The sequence below is a fragment of the Neovison vison genome, chromosome 9, assembly GCF_020171115.1.
Source record: "Neovison vison isolate M4711 chromosome 9, ASM_NN_V1, whole genome shotgun sequence".
NCBI classification, from domain to species: domain Eukaryota; kingdom Metazoa; phylum Chordata; class Mammalia; order Carnivora; family Mustelidae; genus Neogale; species Neogale vison.
In genome coordinates, this window is record NC_058099.1 from 49,634,662 (window position 1) to 49,655,989 (window position 21,328).

General features: G+C 38.6%; 1 protein-coding gene, 1 non-coding gene and 1 pseudogene across 2 annotated transcripts in view; 2 read left to right on the plus strand and 1 right to left on the minus strand.

Moving 5' to 3' along the window:
• Window positions 1-21,328, plus strand: part of HAUS6 (HAUS augmin like complex subunit 6) — a 45,216-nt gene extending 23,888 nt beyond the window's left edge. Inside the window, exons 12-17 of the mRNA XM_044265606.1 lie at window positions 8,827-8,908; window positions 14,385-14,451; window positions 14,708-14,893; window positions 16,727-16,862; window positions 17,949-18,992; window positions 20,459-21,328. Coding sequence (XP_044121541.1) covers window positions 8,827-8,908; window positions 14,385-14,451; window positions 14,708-14,893; window positions 16,727-16,862; window positions 17,949-18,992; window positions 20,459-20,544 — 1,601 coding nt within the window. The 3' untranslated portion in view covers window positions 20,545-21,328. The remainder of the gene's footprint in view (window positions 1-8,826; window positions 8,909-14,384; window positions 14,452-14,707; window positions 14,894-16,726; window positions 16,863-17,948; window positions 18,993-20,458) is intronic.
• On the minus strand, window positions 1,589-1,707 carry LOC122917809 (annotated as a pseudogene).
• On the plus strand, window positions 14,174-14,304 carry LOC122917914. The gene has a single exon (XR_006386527.1).

The window sequence follows — 21,328 nt, forward strand, 5'->3', positions numbered from 1 at the left end:
AGATCACAAATAGATAGAGCAACAGGCAGAGGGAGAGAGGGAAGCAGGCTCCCCACTGAGCAGAGAGCCCAATGTGGGTCTCAGCCCCAGGACCCTGAGATCATGACCTGAGCCGAAGGGAGAGGCTTAAACCACTGAGCCACCCAGATGCCCCCATATTTTTGATTTTTAAAAAAAGACTTAATTAATTTATTTATTTGAGAGAGAGAGGGACAAACACAAGCAGCTGGAGCAGCAGGAGAGGGAAAAGTGGGCTCCCCTGGTATCAGGACCTGAGGCGAAGGCAGATTCTTAACTATCTGAGCCACCCAGGTGCCCGATGAGATCTATTTCTGAAAACGAAAATAAAAGCTGTAATCTTGGCCAAAGAAAGAAAAAAAATCAGTAAATGTGTTGGTTAAGCTAAACACAAAACAATTGTTAAAAACAATTCCTAACAATGTCACTGAAAAAGGAAGGGGGCAGGGGCATTATTCGAGAATAAAACAGTAAGAGGACAAAACATCCAAAAGCAATGAATGAATGCTCCTTAGATCCTAGTTCAAAATATAAACATTTACACGGGACATTTTGGAGTATAGTAAGAGAAATTTATTCATATACCAGAAGAGTTCTGTATAGGTAGATCCATATGCCTGTAGTAAAATAATTTTTACAAACGTACATCAGAATAGACGTAAGATTCAGGATAGTGGTCATATCTGCAAATGCAGGAAGGATGGGGTCAAGGAAAGGTGGATCCCTGAGGACTAACTGCATATATACTTTAAGAAACAAAACAAAACAAAACAAAACCAATCTAAACTATTGCAGGGCACCTGGATGGCTCAGTTAAGTGTCTGACTTCATCTCAGGTCAAGATCTCAGGGTCCTGGCACTGAGCTCCAAGTAGGGGACTTCCCAGTCAGCAGGGAGTCTTCTCATCCCTCTGCCCCTCCCCATGCTCATGCTCTCTCTGATAAATAAATAAAGGCTTTTAAAAAAAAGTCTAAAGGGGCACCTGGATGGTTCAGTTGGTTAAGCATCTGTCGTCGGCTCATCTGTCCTTATGATCCCAGAATCCTGGGATGAAGTCCTGTGTCTGGCTCCCTGGTCAGTGGGGAGTCTGCTTCTCCTTTTCCCTCTGCCTGCTGCTCCTTCTGCATGTGCTCTCCCTCACGCTTTCTCTCCCCCTGTCAAATAAATAAATAAAATCTATCTATCTGTCTGTCTATCGACAGAGAGAGACCTAGCGATAGAGGGAATACAAGCAGGGGGAGTGGAAGAGGGAGAAGCAGGCTTCCCACCCAGCAGGGAGCCCAATGCCTGGTGGGACCATGACCCAGCCAAAGTCAGAAGCCCAACAACTGAGCCACCCAGGTGCCGCAAATAAATAAAATAAAAAAAAAAAAGTTTTGTTTTTGTTCTTAAGATTTTTATTTATTCGACAGAGATCACAAGTAGGCAGAGAGAGAGGGGGAAGCATGCTTCCTGCTGAGCAGAGAGCCTGACACGGGGCTCAATCCCAGGACCCTGAGATGATGACGTGAGCTAAAGGCAGAGGCTTAACCCACTGAGCCACCCAGGAGCCCCTTGTTTTTGTTTTTAAAGCCTACAGCACCTGGTATTCCCAGGGGGTCTCCCATCCAAGTACTAACCAGGACCGATCCTGCTTAGCTTCCAAGATCAGATGAGGTGGGACAAGTTCAGGGTGGTATGGCTGCAGACAAAAAAAAAAGGTTTATCTCAAAGTATATTCTTTAATTCTTTCTGTGGTGGACCCTGGATAGTAAAATCTCTTAGTTTTCCTGTGAAAATGTCTTTATTTTCACTAATTTCTGAATGATAATTTGGCTGGATATACAATTCTAGATCAAAGCTCAATTTCCCCTTTTTCTTCTTTAAGATTTTATTTATTTATTTGGCAGAGATAGAGAGAGATCACAGGTAGGCAGAGGAGCAGGCAGAGAGGGGAAAGCAGGCTCCCTCCTGAGCAGAGAGCAGAGATCCCAGGACCCTGAGATCATGACCTGAGCTGAAGGCAGAGGCTTAACCCACTGAGCCATCCAGGCGCCCCCAAAGCTCAATTTTCCTACAACATTAATGATATGATTGCATTGTTTTCTGCCTTCTTTTGTTTCTGAGACCTCTGTTGTCAGTTCAATGGTCATTCCTCTGTAGGTAATTTTTAATCTCTGGTTGCTTTTAAGGCTTGTACTTAGTTTTGTATTATTTAGATGTGTCTAAATGTGGATTTATTTTTATTTAAATTTTGGGCCTGTGTGAGCTTATTTAACATAAAGGCTCACATTTTGGAAACTTCAGTAATACTTCTTCTAACACTGTCTCAGTCATTCTTTTGACGCTTCCTTCTGGAGCGCTTGTTGTTGGAGCTTCTCATTCAGTCCTTCATGTATCTTTTTTTTTTTTTTTAAAGATTTTTATTTATTTATTTGACAGACAGAGATCACAAGTAGGCAGAAAGACAGGCAGAGAGAGAGGAGGAAGCAGGCTCCCCGCTGAACAGAGAGCCCGATGTAGGGCTCTATCCCAGGACCCTGGGATCATGACCTGAGCTGAAGGCAGAGGCTTTAACCCACTGAGCCTCCCAGGCACCCCAGTCCTTCATTTATCTTAAATTTCTCATTGTATTTATAATGTCTTTGTAGCTCTAGGCGTACAGTTCACTAATTATCTTTTTAGTTATATTTAACCTCTTTTTTGACATGTCCATTTAGTGTTTGGCTTTCATGGATGTGCTTTTCATTTGCTTCTTTTTCAAAAATTGCCTGTTCTTTTTCATGATATCATCTTATTTCATTATGGTTCTTGTTTTTTTGCCAAATATTTTAAATGTATTGATTTGATCTTATTCAATTTTTTAAAAAGCCCTGTGTTTCAGATACTTTGGTTCTGTGTGTTCTGCCCTCTCATTTTCTTTTTTTTTTCTTTTCTTAAATTTTATTTATTTATTTAACACAGGGAGAAAGCACAAGCAGATGGAGTGGCAGGCAGAAGGAGAGGGAGAAGCAGGCTCTCTGCTGAGCAGGGAGTCCAATGTGGGGCTTGATTTCAGAACCCTGGGATCCGAGCCGAAGGCCAATGCTTAATCCGACTGAGCCATCCAGATGCCCCTGTCTACTCATTTTCATAGTCGTTTGTTTCCTATTAAAATATTTGATTGTGGGGTTGCCTGGCTGGCTCATTCAGAAGAGCATGTGACTCTTTGTCTTGGGGTTTTGAATGTAAGTCCCATGCTTGGGTGAAGGGATTACTTAAAATAAAATTTAAATTTTTTTTTTTTTTTTTTTTTGGGATTGTGACCTCAACTTCAGTGGATCCACCTCTGAAGGAGTCATCTGGGGCCCTGGGTTGTAGAATGGTCTTTACATGGTGGCGTAGGGTCTCTGGTATTTCCCTTGAACTAGGCAGTTAATGTCTTTAGTTTGGGATTCCCACAAGTAGCCAATATAATTTTGGATTTCTTTCTTTTCTTTTTTTTAAATTTTATTTATTTATTTGTTAGAGAGAGAGAGAGGGATAGAGAGTGAGCACAGGCAGACAGAATGGCAGGCAGAGGCAGAGGGAGAAGCAGGCTCCCTGCCAAGCAAGGAGCCCGATGTGGGACTCAATCCCAGGACGCTGGGATCATGACCTGAGCCGAAGGCAGCTGCTTAACCAACTGAGCCACCCAGGCGTCCCTAATTTTGGATTTCATACCTCCCTTTGAGTAGACTAGGTAGATTTAAGACCCCCCCCCTTTTTTTCTTTTAAACCCAGGACTCCAGGTAGACAGTAAGCTTCTCTGTTACTTCCCTGGTTAAGCTGGCAGAATTTTTTTAATCTTTTCAGGGTCTGAGCAGCCTTTGCAATGTTCTGGCTTTATGGCAGTTCTCAGATTGGAGGCTAAGAGGCCTGATCTCATGTTTCTTGTTATGCAGGCATTAAATCTCCATTGTTCAGCCCCAGAGCCTACCATTTAGCCTTTGTGTCTCAGTTTCAGCTTAAATTCTTTCCATCTTTAGTCCTGGCATGTGATGATTTTTATTTGTGCTTCTGGGTATTCCTTTCTTTTTCTTACATTTTATTTTGCAGTTCTAGTGTATTTATGGTAGGAGTCATTGTCTGCTGCAGCTTGGTTTGCTTTGTTCTGGTGAGTTCAGTTTTGTTTTAACCTCCTTATTACCTTGTTGTGTCCGTCCCCTCTGTTCTCTTCACATCTTAAGTGCTGTAGTTTGGTTTTCTATTTCTTGCCTTTAATTGTGTTCTCTAGCTATTCTGCCTCCATATTCTACCTATTCTGTGTTGCAAATGGTGATCAGTGATCCTTCTGTAGTGTAAATATGAAAATATGGTCCTTTTCATTTCTTGGTGTACTATACTTTTTTTTTAAAAGATTTTTATTTATTTATCAGAGAGAGGGGTGGGGAAGAGAGCGAGCACAGGCAGACAGAATGGCAGGCAGAGGCAGAGGGAGAAGCAGGCTCCCTGCCGAGCAAGGAGCCCGATGTGGGACTCGATCCCAGGACGCTGGGATCATGACCCGAGACGAAGGCAGCTGCTTAACCAACTGAGCCACCCAGGCGTCCCGGTGTACTGTACTTTGATGGCTTTCTAGCACCTTCAGGGGGAAGAAAAGTGCTTCATCTCTGCCTACCACCAGCAACTAGTATTTATGTTGTTCCTAATTAGTTTATTGTTGTCTACTAGTTTTGTGATACAATTCTTGTATTTGTGTTCATTTTTAGAATGTTTTATGAATATCAGTAATCCCATCATCATTAGTAGGTGCAAAAGCAGAGGATACTGAAAATGTTCATAATACAGAATACTATTATGGTGGATTACAAGGAAAAGTTCACACATTGTTTTTTTTTTTTTTTTAAGATTTTATTTATTTGACAGAGATCACAAGTAGGCAGAGAGGCAGGCAGGGAGAGAGGGAGAAGCAGGCTCCCTGCTGAGCAGTGAGCCCGATGTGGAGCTCCATCCCAGCACCCTGAGATCATGACCTGAGCCGAAGGCAGAGGCTTAACCCACTGAGCCTCCCAAGTGCCCACACACATTGGATTCTTACACAGTAACACTTTGGACACATGTATATATAGGGATAGTCTTTCAGAAGCTAACATGTTAAAAGAAGAGGAGTTCCTGGAATAGCGAATACTCTGTAATGGAGCCATGGCTTTCTGCACCAATCTTGTTTCCTTCCATGCTTCCACTCAGATACACCCTATGCTATACACCGAACTTGTACCCTCTTCTCCCAGTACCTTTATGTCCTCATCACATTCTGCATTCCTGGGCCAGGTGCCTTTCTGTCTCCTTGCATTCCTGTGCATATTTCTCTCATACTATAGTAGTATGCCATCATTCTCTACTCCCCAGTAGTCTTTTTCCTAGACTGACTCCTTGAAGCCAGGTCTCTACCTTTTCTTTCTTTGTCCTTGTTAGTATAGCAGTGGCACATAATTATTGATGTGTTGAGGAATAAATAAATAAATTGACTGATGTTGTAGATGCTGAGCTGAAATATGCTATATAGTATAATTTTTTTGGCATTGCTAATTTTTTTAAAGATTTTTTTTAAGATTTTAAGTTTTTTTAGAGATTTTTTAAAGATTTTATTTGTTTACTTGACAGAGATCACAAGTAAGGCAGAGACGCAGGCAGAAAGAGAGAGGGGGAAGCAGGCTCCCTTCTGAGTAGGGAGCCCGATGCGGGGCTTAATCCCAGGATCCTGGGACCATGACCTGAGCTGAAGGCAGAGGCTTTAACCCACTGAGCCACCGAGGTGCTCCTTAAGATTTTTTTTTTTTTTTAGATTTTTTTTTTTTTTAATTATTTGACAGAGACAGTGAGAGAGGGAACACAAATGGGGAGTGGGAGAGGGAGAAGCAGGATCCCTGCCGAGTAGGGAGCCCAAAGCATGGCTTGATCCCAGGACCCTGGGGTCAGGACCTGAGCTGAAGGCAGATGCTTAATAACTGAGCCAGCTACCCAGGCACCCCTGGCCTTGCTGATTTATGTGGTAATTGCATGATCTGTGTACCAAAACAAGAAGCAAGGCTATATCATATTGGAGAACTACGGACTGGCACTTTTTTTGAAATTTGGTTTAGTATAAACCTATCATTTGAAAAAATTTTTTTTTTATTTCAGTTCACTTGAGTTAACATAGAGTGTATTATTAGTTTCAGAGGTAGAATTTAGTGATTCATCAGTTGCATATAAAACTCAGTGCTCATTATATCAATATGTGCCCTCCTTAATGTCCATCACCCAGTGACCCCATCTCTCCAGCCCCTTCCCCCTCCAACAACTCTCAATTTGTTTCCTTTGTTTATTTTAATATATATTTATGTATATATATATATATATATTTAAAGATTTTATTTATTTATTTGACAGCAAGAGAACATAAGCGCGGGAAGCAGCAGAAGGGGAGGGAGAAGCAGGCTCCTGGTTGAGCTGGGAGCCCAATGTAGTGCTAGATCCCAGGACCCTGGGATTATGACTTGAGCCAAAGGAGACACTTAACTAACTGAGCCACCAAGGCGTCCCTTATTTCCTTTCATTAAGAGTCTCTTTCAGTTTGTCTCCCTCTCTGATTTTGTCTTGTTTTATTTTTCTCACTCTTCCTCATGATCCTGTTTTGTTTCTAAAATTCCACATATCCGTGAGATCATATAATAATTGTCTTTCTATGATTGACTTATTTTGCATAGCACAATACCCATGTCATTTACAAATGGCAAGATTTCGGGGCGCCTGGGTGGCTCAGTGGGTTAAGCCACTGCCTTTGGCTCAGGTCATGATCTCAGGGTCCTAGGATCGAGTCCCACATCGGGCTCTCTGCTCGCGGAGAGCCTGTTTCCTCCTCTCTCTCTTTCTGCCTGCCTCTCTGCCTACTTGTGATCTTTCTCTGTCAAATAAATAAATTCTTAAAAAAAAAAAAACAACAAATGGCAAGATTTCAGTTTTTTGATGGCTGCGTAATATTCTGTTGTATATATATACCACCTCTTTATCCATTCATCTGTCAGTGGACATCTGGGCTCTTTGCATAGTTTGGCTATTGTGGACATTGTTGCCATAAATTTTGGCAGATCAGATCACTACATTTGTATCTTTGGGGTAAATTCCTAGTAGTGCAATTGCTGGGGCTTAGGGTAGCTTTATTTTCAGCTTTTTGAGGAACCTGTGTACTATTTTCCAGAGTGGCTGCCGCAGATTTCATTCCCTTTAACAGTGTAAGAGGGTTCCCCTTTCTCCGCATCCTCCCCAGCATCTGTCGTTTTCTGACTTGTTAATTTTAGTCATGCTGACTGGTGTGAGGTGGTATCATTGTGGTTTTGATTTGTATTTTCCTGATGTCGAGTGATGTTGAGCACTTTTCCATGTGTCTCTTGGCCGTTTGTATGTCTTCTTTGGAGAAATGTCTGTTCATGTCCATTTCTTTGATTGGATATTTGGTCCTTTGGATGTTTGAGTTTGATAAGTTCTTTATAGATTTTGGATATCAGCCCTTTATTTGATAAGACATTTGCAAATTTCTTCTCCCATTCCGTAGGTTGCCTTTTGGTTTTACTGTTTCTTTTGCTGTGCAAAAAGCTTTTTTCTTGATGAAGTCCCAGTAGTTCATTTTTGCCTTTGTTTCCCTTGCCTTTGGAGACGTGTCTAGCAAGAAGTTGCTGCGGCTGAGGTCTCAGAGGTTGCTGGTTGTGTTCTCTATGATTTTGATGGATTCCTGTCTCACATTTAGGTCTTTCATCTATTTTGAATCTGTTCTTGTGTATAGTATAAGAAAATGGTCCTGTTTCATTCTTGCACATATGGCTGTCCAATTTTCCCAACACCCTTTGTTAAAGAGACTGTCTTTTTTCCATTGGCTATTCTTTCCTGCTTTGTTGAAGGTTAATTGGTCCCTTTCTGGGTTCTCTGTTCCATTGATCTGTGTGTCTGTTTTTGTGCTGGTATTGTACTGTCTTGATGATTACAGCTTTGTAATACAGCTTAAAGTCTGAAATTGTGATGCCTCTGGTTTTCTCTTTCAACATTCCTTTGGCTATTAGAGGTCTTTTCTGGTTCCATACAAATTTTAGAGTTGTTTATTTCAGCTCTTAATCTGCCACTCTTTTTTTTTTTTAAAGATTTTATTTATTTATTTGACAGAGAGAAATCACAAGTAGGCAGAGAGGCAGGCAGAGAGAGGGGAAGGGAAGCAGACCCCCTGCTGAGCAGAGAGCCCGATGCGGGACTCGATCCCAGGACCCTGAGATCATGACCTGAGCCGAAGGCAGCGGCTTAACCCACTGAGCCACCCAGGCGCCCCATGCCACTCTTTTTATAAGAGTTTATTCTAGATACTCTCTATCTGTCCTATTTCTATACTTAACAGTTAAATAATTGTCTTTTCCTTTTTTTTTCTATTTTAAAGATACTATTTATTTATTTGTCAGAGAGAGAGAGCGCACATAAACGGGGGAGTGGCAGGAAGAGGGAGAGGCAGGTTCCGTGCTGAGCAAGGAGCTTGATGTGGGACTTGATCCCAGGACCCTGGGATCATGACCTGAGCAGATACTTAACTGACTGAGCCACTCAGGTGTCCCATTGAGTAGTTGTCTTTAATTTTTTTTTTTAATTTTATTTATTTTATTAAAGCATGGGGGCAGGACTGATGGGTAGAAAGAGCTGCCGAATAGTTGTCTTTTTCTGTTAGCATTTATATTAGTCTTATTTTTCTCTTTCCTTCTGTTCAGAAGTTTTTCTAGAATTTTAAAAGATCCCTGGATATTAGAATATATAAACATAATTGAAGAGTAATTAATGTTTATTTTCCTTTAGATACACCTAAGGAACACGACCAAGAAAATGATTGCATGAGAGCCAGTGATACATTGGGAACTGGACATGATCTAGGCAACAGGTAAAACAAATGTGATTTTCATATTGACTGTTTTCCTTTTTCATTAATTTAGTTTCATCTTCATCTAATTGCCATGCTTCTTTACTGTGGGGTCATCTGTAATTTACTTTTCATAACCAGAGAATATTTTTCCACCATGGATCCACATTTTCAGGAAAGATTCAACATTTTTGATACATACACATTTGTCCCCCTTCTCTTGTTGTCTAAATGCAGGGATTCATAGGGGATTATCTAATATTTGAAGGGGAAAAAAGCACGTATGGAAATTATCTAATGCAAGCTTGGGAATTTTTGCCTTTTTGTGCCTGTGAACTTATTAAAACCACTTGTGGCTTTGACAATCCAAGAGTTAAGAGCTTTTGAGATCATCTAGTCTCCTAGTTTTCAGACTGTTCTGTAGCGCCCTCTGATGCTGTGGATTAATCTAATTTAGCCCATCACTGATCTGACCCTTTCCATTTCAGCCTGAGCAGCTAGTTCTTTTATCTGTATTATATGTTGGGGGTTTTACATGCCATTTAATAAAAAGAATTCCATGCTTTAAAGAAAAAAAGAACGGGAGGACTTCTGATTCAACCCAGTTCAGAAGTTTAACAGATGAAAAAACTAAACCTTAGTTTATTATAATAGCCTTCAGGAGTATTATTTTCTTTATTGCCTGTTTTCTTTATTAATTTTCCTGTTTTGGCTCTTTAAACAGATGCCAGATTATATAAGCCAAAATCTCTAAAGGTATATAATCCACCTGGGGAATATATGTATTCTTTTTTGAAACTAAGAATTATTAAGAAGCAATCAAGGGGCGCCTGGGTGGCTCAGTGGGTTAAGCCGCTGCCTTCGGCTCAGGTCATGATCTCAGGGTCCTGGGATTGAGCCCCGCATCGGGCTCTCTGCTCAGCAGGGAGCCTGCTTCCCTCTCTCTCTCTCTCTGCCTGCCTCTCCATCTACTTGTGATTTCTCTCTGTCAAATAAATAAATAAATAAAAATCTTAAAAAAAAAAAAAAGCAATCAAAAACAGACATCCTGTCAGGGCACCTGGGTAGCTCAGTGGGTTAAAGCCTCTGCCTTCGACTCAGGTCATGATCTCAGGGTCCTGGGATCAAGCCCTGCATCGGGTTCCCTGCTCCCCTTAACCCCCATCCCCGCTCTGCTGCCTCTCTGCCTTCTTGTGATCTTTGTCTGTCAAATAAATAAATAAAATCTTAAAACAACAACAACAACAACAACAAATCCCAGACATACTGTATAGGTGTTTTATTATTTTTTGTTTTCTGACTACCCTTTGACCTAAATAGGGATCTTTTAGTCCAGCTTCCCCATGTAATTGAGGCACAGATATGGAAACAAATTGCTTAGGATAATTTAAATGAAAATTATAAATTTTAAATGAATTGAAGTTCTCGTCATTCTGTATACTCTTGTTTAGTTAAGTTCAAACAGCATAACAAGAGTCAAAATTTAGATGTGAAATTGAGCTATTGGTGGGATGCCTGGGTGGCTCAGTTGGGTAAGTATTTGCCTTTGGCTCAGGTCATGATCACAGGGAGCTGGGGTCAAGTCCCACTTTGGGCTCTTTGCTCAGTGGGGAACCTGTTTCTCCCTATGCCTGCTGCTTCTGCTCGCTCTTTCTCTCTCTCTGATCAGTAAATAAATAAAATCTTTAAAAAAAAATTGAGCTATTGGCAGTTTCCTGTGTAGTAATTTTCTGATTTATAGGAGGTCAGGATTACTTGTGGAATATATATTTTTATTCTTAGATCTGGATGTGATGTTGATTTTCAGAGTACCTTAAAAAAAAGGAAGACATCTATTGTGAAGAATTGACATTGAAGAGATACTCAAGTTACTGGGCTTCAGTGTTTCACTCTCTCTCTCTCTCTTTTTTTTTTTTAAGATTATTTATTTATTTGACAGACAGAGATCACAAGTAGGCAGAGAGGCAGGCAGAGAGAGAGAGAGGAGGAAGCAGGCTCCCTGCTGAGCAGAGAGCCCGATGTGGGGCTCGATCCCAGGACCCTGGGACCATGACCTGAGCCAAAGGCAGAGGCTTGACCCACTGAGCCACCCAGGCGCCCCAGTGTTTCACTCTCTTATCACTGTTCTTAACGCATCTTGAGGGGAATAGTTGATGCTTCCCAGTCTCAGTTGTGTTTTTGGTTTGTCTTTCCTTGAGAGAGCAAATGAAATATTTGATTCACGTTTGTTGCTGGACTAAAGATTGATGGAGGTAGTAGATTGATTCATAGATCAGATTTTATTTATGAACTCCATTCATCTTCAAGATTCTTTCTTGAAGTAGAATTTTGTACTAAGATATATCAGAATTCTATAAGAGCCAGATACTTAGCCCCTAAGAATTTAGTTCAGATGGAATTTTCTTCTTATAGGAAAAAGAGGTTGTATTAAATATACTTTGATTCCAGACTTATACTCTTCCAGGCCTTTAGATCTTTTAATTATCTTCTGGTACTTTAGTTATAGGTTTGGGGTATTGAAGGGGGAAAGTGAAGAGGAAGGGTGTTGGTGGTGAGGGACAAATAAAAGCTCAATGGGATATGAACGATTATTTGCGCTTGATAGCAAAACAGAAGGAAGGTGAAGAATTGAGTCATGTGGAAAACTTGTTGCTTAGAATTCCTTACAGTAAAGGTGTTTTGTAATAAAATGTTTTATTAGTAATGTGTAGTGCAAGTAGACTGTACTTAAGATAGTATCCTTTTTTAACATGTAGTTCCGCTGTTGTTTGTATGGCATCATCTTTTTTTTTTTAAAGATTTTATTTATTTATTTGTCAGAGAGAGAGGGAGAGAGAGTTAGCACAGGCAGACAGAGAGGCAGGCAGAGGCAGAGGGAGAAGCAGGCTCCCTGCCGAGCAAGGAGCCTGATGTGGGACTCGATCCCAGGACGCTGGGATCATGACCTGAGCCGAAGGCAGCTGCTTAACCAACTGAGCCACCCAGGCGTCCCTGTATGGCATCATCTTAATGTCAGTACCAGTGTAGTTAATTTGGAAATTCATATGTGGATATGATCAATAACAGCTATCAATTAAAAAACATGGAAATAGTGTAGTTTTTAGGGTAATTACTGTGTGTTATTAGCCCTTTTTTTTTTTTAAAGATTTTCATTTATTTATTTATTTATTTATTTGACAGAGATCACAAGCAGGCAGAGAGGCAGGCGGGGTTGGGGGAAGCAGACACCCCGCTGAGCAGATGTGGGGCTCAATTATGACCTGAGCCGAAGGCGGAGGCTTAACCCACTGAGCCACCCAGGCGCCCCTGTTATTAGCCCTTTAATACCCAGTTGTCATCCACAGATGCCAAAATAGAAGTAGTTTTCTCCGTAAGCCTCATGGCTGTTTTTGATCAGAGTGAGCTGATGGAAGCTTTACCATACTTAAAGCCAGAATTCAGTGATTGATGGTACCTTTGTTGTACACTCTGGGCTCAACCTTTCTTTACAGTGATTTCTGGAAGGGAGGGTTCCATGGTATTTCTAGTGGTGGCAGTACAGTTCTAGACTTTTAACCTCTACAGTTCTCCTTTATTGCATTTCAGATATAGGGCAGTATGATCTTGCTTGCATGCCAACTAAATAGCCTTCGTCTTAGAAATGGATGTCTCATTGCCTCTCTCTCTCTTATAATTTCCCTTATTTGTAGATATATTATAACAATGAAATAAAAATGAAGAATAATTAGCTAAAATTTCTAACAAATCACTTGTTGGACTTTTTTTTGCAAGTTTTTTTTGGGGGTTTATGTACAAACAAATTTAATACATTTGGAATTTTCTAAACATTAATATCTGTAAGTACAGTTTTTTGGTCGTTTCTGTATGTTAATGTTAATTTTACTGATTTTTTACTTATAATGATTTTGTAACATTTCATTTATTTTAGACTTTTAGATTTTCCTCAGTTTTTTTACTACTATAAAAAGCACGTCTTCAATTATTTTCTTTTGGATGTACTCTTTCCATAGGATAAATTGCCATAATGGGAGCAACACGCTCTCTCTTTATCTGTTACAGTGCTAGGATTTTGTGGGCCTCAGTTTTGGCGTAGCAAGCGTATCGAGAGTGACTGAGCCAGGGCTGCTTTAAAATTGGCTTGGATTGAGATGTTAGCAGGGCTGATAGCATGTTTCCAATTCAGAAAAGGAGGAGAGGAAGGGAAGAGAATATGTTTCCATTTTTGTCTTTTATGAGACTCTGTAAGAATGATCCAAATAGAAAAATTTGGTGGTGTCTATTCCTAGAACTTCATGCTCAAGTGATGTTTTATTCATTGATGCAGTCAATCCGTCCGTTAGTTACAAACAGGTATTGCACTTCCAAGTACCAGGCGCTATGTTAGTTCCTGGCAATAGTCAGGAAGGACATAGTCTTTGTCCTCCAGTAGCTCACAGTCTGGTGTTGGCATCCTAGTGGCATCTTAGATGGCTAGCCGTGTTTCAGAGGGCTTTTGGATCATTTTAATGTTACTTTTTGGAAAAATTAAGATAAAGTCACAGTAGATGATTAATTTTTTCCTTTGACATCTAGATTATATCCTGTCGAGGCCAAGTTGAGCTTTAAGCAGTTTCAGTGGTCTTGAATTATGTTTGAAAGGTAGATAATTCCAAGAAGCTCGTATTTGAAAAGTTTGAAAAAGCATATTTGCTGTTACTTGAGATACTTTAAAGCTACTAATTTTGTACTTCTGGCTATGAACAGAAAGCAGAGCACCAACATGCTTGATACTGAAAGTGGTCTCTGTGGTAATAAAGTAGAAAAGCTTTGACCAGTGAGCAGACCCCATCCGTGATTGAATTTGAAAGCTCTTTGAAGATGAAGATGAAGTTATTGCTTTGACAGCTTTAAAAATTTAATAACTTATTTTGTAATTGATGTGTAAGGTTTTTATGTTTATCCAAAGGGCCAAGAGAATCTAAGAGGGTAGGAATGCTATGTGTAGAATGCAGGAAACGGAAACTGAGCAACATTATAACTTGACTGTAAGTGTAACTAAAGTATGTGCTATCACACAAGATTCAGCATAAGATAAATTGATTTTGGACATGAAAGATTAAAATTTTAAGGTCTCTGTTACAGTGAAATTCTGTGATCTGAAGCCCAAGGATAATATAATAATGTGATTCTTTTTAGTTGAATTTGTGTTTACTGCGTACTCAAGTTTTGAGTGTTCATGAAGTCATTCAACCTTATAAAAAATGTTGACTTAAAATATATAGTGATTAAGGAAAAATGTTTACCGTTTGGGAGGCTGATACACAAATGGGGCTGAAGTGCTGCTCTGATTGTCACCATCCCTCCCTAGAATAAACTGCCTTTCGATGACCGGGACGAATTGAGGGAAATCGTAACGGACAGATACGGGGCAGACAGTTTCTTTAGATTATTCACATCTAGCAAATGAAGGAATTCTTTCTTGTACGTAATTTGGATTTATTATCTCTTTTCCTTTTAGACCTGCAGCTTTCCTGTCACAGCCAGTTTCATCATCAGATAGAAACAGTGTTAGATTACTTGAAAAGGTATATTTTAAAACAATGTTTAATCTGTTCATACTAACTTTTGTTAAAATATTATTTTTCCTGCTGTCCCAGTTAATTTGTACTTATATATGTCCTGTTGCTTCTAAATGGAAATACTGGAATTATTTAATTTTGCCAGTGAACATATGATTTCACAATAATGATAGCCTTTATAGGTTTGTGATAACTCAAGAGCCTCTTTTGAAGATCAGCCAGAGTCCTTAAAGTTTTAACGTTACATGTCTGCCTCCTTCAGGACATGAAGATAAGAACTCCTAGAGAAGGAAATGAAACACCTTCTAAGAAGACACCAAAATTTGAAGTGAAAAACTCTCTATCATCAAATACTGCAAGGAGTACAGAGAATACTGCATTTGCAGGGTCTCTGCCAGCTAAAAATAGGGATATATTCCAAAAAGAGCAAGATCATCTGGTAGAAGAGGTTAGAAAAAGATTGTAATAAGTACTCTGAAATATCTATTATTTTCTCATTGGGGTTGAGATTATAAGTGAAGTTATAGTTAATTATCGAATAACTGGGGTTAATTTGGGAAAGGAGGGCATAGATAATGAAAATTTTGGTTAAAGCAGAATTGGTTCTCCCAAAAAGTAGAAATAGATTTAATATAAACTTATTTAAGATTATATCCATGGTTTAGAAACCATGTCCCATTCTATAAATATCATCCTCCAAAAGTATAAAAATAACACAGGTATGGTGTTTTTGGAATGAACCATTACATGAATTGTTGGATAAATACATCCAGTGATTATACTCTATCAAAATAATCAGCTTTAAAAAAAAAAATCTGAATGTTGCTGTTGCTTACTTAAGCTTCCTCTTTTTTTTTAATATTAGAACAAAAACTATATGCAATATCGTATTATCACTAAGGATAGTGTTTATCCTTCTGCTTTCTAAATATTTTAAGACGTCATTAAATGCATCATAGTTCATGACCTTAGTTTTCCTGACAAGTGACTTTGCATGTGTCTACATAATGCTACTATTGGTTGATAGTAAAATTGTACTGTTTACTACAGAAGTTTACACAGATTCTCAAGCCATTCTCTGATGTTATTTTTATTATGTTTCCCACAACATCCCATAGCATTGTTTGATTTTGGATAAGGAGCCTGAAAATAAATCAGCTACTTTATATTGCTGAGAGACTGAAAGAAAAATTTGGTTTAGTGCTTACTGATTTAGGTATTGGAGTTTCCTCCTTTATCTCAATCTTGATCAAAGAAAGTGAACAATGTCCAAATAAGAGAGCTGGATGTCTAGTCATGTTCTTATTTGTAACATTAGGAGGTTTAACTGTTTCATGGTCTGTAAATACTTTAAAATCTTTCAGGTTTATATTATTTCTCTTTGTTGGTTGATGGACTCCACATAAAGGATGGTCAGTCTGTTTTTCTTATCTGATAGGAAGGAAAGACATTTTCAATGAAAAGAATTTATATTAGCAGCAGAATGGAATGGGATGGAAAAGGAGAGTCATAAAATCTCATAAAGCTCTGAAAATAAAGTGAAATTAATTTTCTTTAATAGTATTTGTGACAAGAATTATTTAGTATTTGAATTCTAAGAAATCTTCTCTTTTCATGGGGTGGGTGTGGGGGTCTATTTGATTATGGTTGTAGGATGTTTATTTTTTAGGGCTCTTTGGGGCAGTATTTTTAATGTGTATGTTTTTTGTTTCCCTGTTTTATTGAAATTAATATACAGTACTGGTTTCATATTGTATACTTTCTCTATTTTAGAATATATTCCTATGCCTTGTTCACTAATTTATTATCTGATAATGAGGTTGCTGGCAAAGATGTATGTTGTCAGAGTGTATTTCATTTGTTAATAGAGCTGTTACTATGCAAGTTGTTTATATAATTAAGACTTTGCTTGCTTTAAAACTAGTCACTTTACCTGATACAGAATTGTAAATTTCAAAGATGTGGCAGATAGTACCTTAGGTCACTGTGTAGTCAGGATTATTTCTGAATCTTCTCACGTATAAAGATTTTTTACCTTCCCTTTATATGGAATATCCAGTTAAGATAAGAAGGGAGGAAACAGTTTTGGGTTTAATTTCACCTTATAGGACTGTGCCTTGATAGATGATATAGAGTGGCTGGCAGCTATGTTCTGAGTGACCTTTTGTGTGCTCTGCTGTGGTAGGGGCTGCTGACTATCGGGCTAATTTGTTCTCATCAGGGCTTTTGTTGCATTCTGCCAATGAATGTGTTAATTTTTGCTTTACCTTTTCTGTTTTAGGTTGCAAGGGCCGTTTTATCTGATTCACCACAGCCCTCTAAAGGAAGAGAAGTAAAATTAGAGGAACTATTTGATTCTTTAGTGTCTAACCCATTCTTAACAAGGAACCAAATTCCCCGAACGCCAGAAAACTTGAGTAAGTGAATAATGTTTTCTATCACTTATTTTCTTCTTAGACATTACTTATACATTAGTACTGTTAGAACCATGGTTTGACAGATCTTCTGGAAACTCACTTTAGAATTCTTTTCTCTTTCAGTTTAATGGCAATGGCTCTTTATTTGCTTGGATGTAAGGGACTTTTACAGAAGTATTAGATGTGGGTGTTCTCACTGATAACGGCAGTTTGTAAGCAGTGTTATTTTGCCGTGATACTCCACAGTTTTGTTTTTGTTGTTTTACTTGGCTCTTTCCTAGAAAATATTTCAGTTGAGTACTTTTAAAATACCCTCTGCCTCCACATATGACCTGTGCTCAACATTTATAGAGTACCTAGGCTCTCTCCTTCCAGTCAGCAGCTAGCGGCATCAGCCCAAAATTGTGCATATGGAAATCTTTTATACCCCTCTCTAGCTAGCTAGACTGCCCAGTACTTTTTTCTTATAACCTATAATCTGTGTTGGCCAAATTCTGATTTTGTTGTCCTTATGGTACATCATCCTGGCTGAATTCATACTTGAAGTTAAATTGATTCAGTTCAGGTTGAACCTTGCCACAGCCTGGATCAGTGGTCAGCAGACTCCAGGCTCTGAACCACAGAGGCTTGCCCTGTGTATTTTTGTAAATAAAGTTGTATTGAACACAGCCTTGCTGATTTACATAATTGTTTGTGGTTGCTTGCATGTTATAGTGGCACAGTTCAGTTATCACCACAGACCAATGGCCTACAAAGCTTAAAATATTACTATCTGCCCTTTACAGAAAGTTTGCTGAACACTGCTTAGATGGATGAGAAAACATCTTTCTAATACCTGTAATTCGTATGTGCTATGTGAAAGTATATGCACATTTCAGGGAAAGCTTTTGTTATTTGTGATCAGATGGAGGAGTTCTTTGATGTTGTTGGTCTTTGGTTTATTGTTTAGTCTTGTCATCCATTGGGCACATCTGTGGAGCATATACTGACTTACTAGTTTTATGTTGAGCACTAGAAATGAAAATTTTAATTGCATGCTCTGTTTGGAAATATTAATGAATTGTGTCCTCCACTTAATTTAATTAGTAAGTGAAATCAGGAGCTCATGGAGAAAAGCTGTCGAAATGGAAGATAACGAAAGTACAGAACCAATTCAGATGGATACTGAACAGAGAGAAGAATTGCCAGAATCCTTACCTGTGTCACATAACCCAGAAGAAATTAGCAAGACCAGCTCTCTTGCAGCAAGCACTGTATCCCATTGTAGCCATTTCCATTTACCTGAAGAGAACGTTGTTTCAGATTGCCTCAAGTGTGTGCCTCAGAAACATGTGGTGACCAGTTACATAGGTGGACCATCGACACAAAATCAGTCAGATTTGTTAAGTAAGAAAATAAGGTGCAAGGAAGGTTTGGAGCATGCAGTGTTACAGAGCAAGCCTTTAGAAACTAGCCAACCAGAGACAGTCTCCCCTGCTCCAGGTAATAGGAGAGTTGTGATGGGTAGCAATGAGGAGGGGTCTTCTATTGACCACTTGCAAGCTTCTTACAAGGAACCTTTCATGCATAAAAGTATGTTATGGGACTCTTTTCAATTATCAAGTGGAACTAGTTCCAGGAGCTTAAAGGATATTGATGTTGGCATATTACATGAAACGCTTCCAGAAGAAGTTGGTAACTTAAGTCTTAATAGTTCCAGTAGTACAGAGGCCAATTTTAAACTAGAGCCAAATAGTCCTATGCACAGTGGCATTTTTCCAGATAGTGTTGTGGGAGAAAGACCAACTACTCCAGAATCAGACTGTAATTTACAGGCTATTTGCCGTAGATATGAGGCTCTGAAAAAATCTCTATCCAAGAAAAGGGAAGAAAGTGACCTTTCTAATCCTGAAACACTTGAAGGACACAAACCAGAATTGAGTCCTATGCCCACTAACATGCAAACAGATGATATGCTTGACTTTTTGGGCACTCAAGATTTGCACGTTGACTATAAAAAACCATCTTTACGCATGTCCCTTGGTGAAAGAAAACGGTCTCTTTCACCACTAATTAAGTTTTCTCCAGTTGAACAAAGATTGAAAACTGCAATACCATGTAGTCTTGGAGAGCTTCTACCTAATTTAAAAGGTAAGATTTAACTAGACCTGCGCATATTGATCTATTGAATTTTTCTCTCAACCTCTTGTAATGTTGTATGCATTGAGTGCTGCATGGTCTTTATTGTTAATGTGATAAAACATTCTCTTTGTTCCTTTGACAAGCATGAGAAGAGTGAACATCTCACGTCTATGGGTACTTTCAAATCTCAAGTGACAGGTGTTTGTTTACAGTTAGTCTGGGACAGGGTGGAAAATAAAACCCTGAAACCTATTGCTTTTATAATACAATCAAAAGTAAATCTTGTCAAAATCTTGGCTAGTGGAGGATGGTTCTCAAAATGTTGAGTAACACTATGTATGTCAAATACCATTTTTAAAAAAGATTTTATTTATTTATTTGACAGAGAGCACAAGTAGGCAGAGAGGCAGGCAGAGAGAGAGGGGGAAGCAGGCTCCCCCCTGAGCAGAGAGCCTGATACAGGGCTCGATCCCAGGAAGCTGGGATCATGACCTAAGTCAAAGGCAGAGGCTTTAACCCACTGAGCCACCCAGGCCGCCCTCAAATATCATTCTTGTAGTAATATAATATCTGTAATTTGTTTTGAGATAAATTTGAGGGGGTAGGTGATAAAATATGAAAGGTTAGTAAATGTGCATTTCCTTGTGCTGCCATACAAAGTACCACAAACTGGGTAGCTTAAAACAACAGAAATTGTCTCTGGAGACAGTAAGTTCAAAGGCTGGAATCCAGAATCAAGGTGTTGGCAGGGCGGTGGTCTTTTGAAGCCACCAGAGGAAGATCCTTCTCTGCTTTCCCAGCTTCTGGTAGCCCCAGGTGTTCCTAGGCTTGTGGTAGCACAGCTCTAATTTCTGCCTCTATCTTCACATGGCTTTCTTCTCTTGTGTGTCTTTGTGTCTTTTTTATAAGGCCCCTAGTCATAGAGAGGTTTAAGCACCCACCCTACTCCAGAATGAACTCATCCTAAGGATTATATTGTTAATGGCCCTCTTTCCAAATAAGGCCACATTCTGAGGTACTGGGGTTAGAAGTTCAACATGTCTTTTTGGGGTACATAGTTCACCTAGCAGTATTAATTACTGAAGCTGGTTAATGGATACATTGGGCTAATGATAATTCTCTTCATTTTTGTATGTTGAAAATTTTCATCATAGAGATTTAAAAAAAAATTCTGTTCATAAAGCATGTTAGAGCAAATATAGATCTGGTGATATAGATTCATCATATATCACTCTGATATGCTCGTTAATAATTAGACACTGCTATATTGAGAAGTATTTTAAGAGGGATGTTTTGATACTCTCTGGAGAAAAGGTACCTCAGTGAGAATAATGGTAAGTTTCATCATAATTATTTGCACATGAACATTTTACTTAACGAAGACTGAAATTTGCTATTTGGAATCTGTCCTATTTAATTTTTTTCTTTGTAATGTTTGATTATCCTTTTCTCTTTTTAAAAAATCACCTTTGCAGAAGAAGAAATCTTGAGTAAGAGCCTTGAGGCAAACGAATTTCCGTCAGACTTTAGAAGAGATGAAGCAGAAGCCCAGTCAATTTAACTATGATGTACCTAAATTTAAAGCATTGTACAGGCTAAAAATGGATTTATAATTTAAATACATGTTGGAAGTATAACTCTTTTTCAAGGTCTAAAAAATCCTAAATAATGTCTTTTATTTAGCAAACAATAGTTTTTAGGTAAAGTGTTTGGATTGTCTCCTTGAATGGGTCTGGGGTTAAAATGGGAAGTACTTGGGAAGCAGATATCAAGTTTTGTGAAGCCATTTTGATTCCTTGAATAATTTGTAAGCATTAATAGTAAAGTATTAGTTTAATTTGTTATAATTTCAGTTGATTAGCAAACATGAGTGGTTTTTGACACACTTTTATTAACTGGTTAACATAATAACCACTGAATACTGATCTTTCATTTTAGGGAAATACATAACTTTTATTGTTTCTTTATGGAACATTATAGTACTAACCAAAAAAAGTGAGAAAATAGTACCTTGGGATATGTAGTCAAGGTGAGAAAAGTTTAAGTTTGGGAAAGCTCTAAACAGGCATAATGATTGTTTAAGTAGTAGGTTGGTCCTGGAAAATGTTTGATGGAATAAAGTGTATGTGATGATAAGTGAAGACTGAGGCAGAATGAATTTAGAAAAAAGGAAAAAGATGGAAAATGACTAGACACTTTTAAGGAACACTGTCAAAATATAAATCCATTCAATGGGTTGTATAGCAGATTTATATTTAGTCTAATTTAGACTTTGAGAATTTAATTTAACCCTAGTTTTATATTTTAACAGGAAAAAATGTAAATTAAAAATTTGTTAGTCTCTG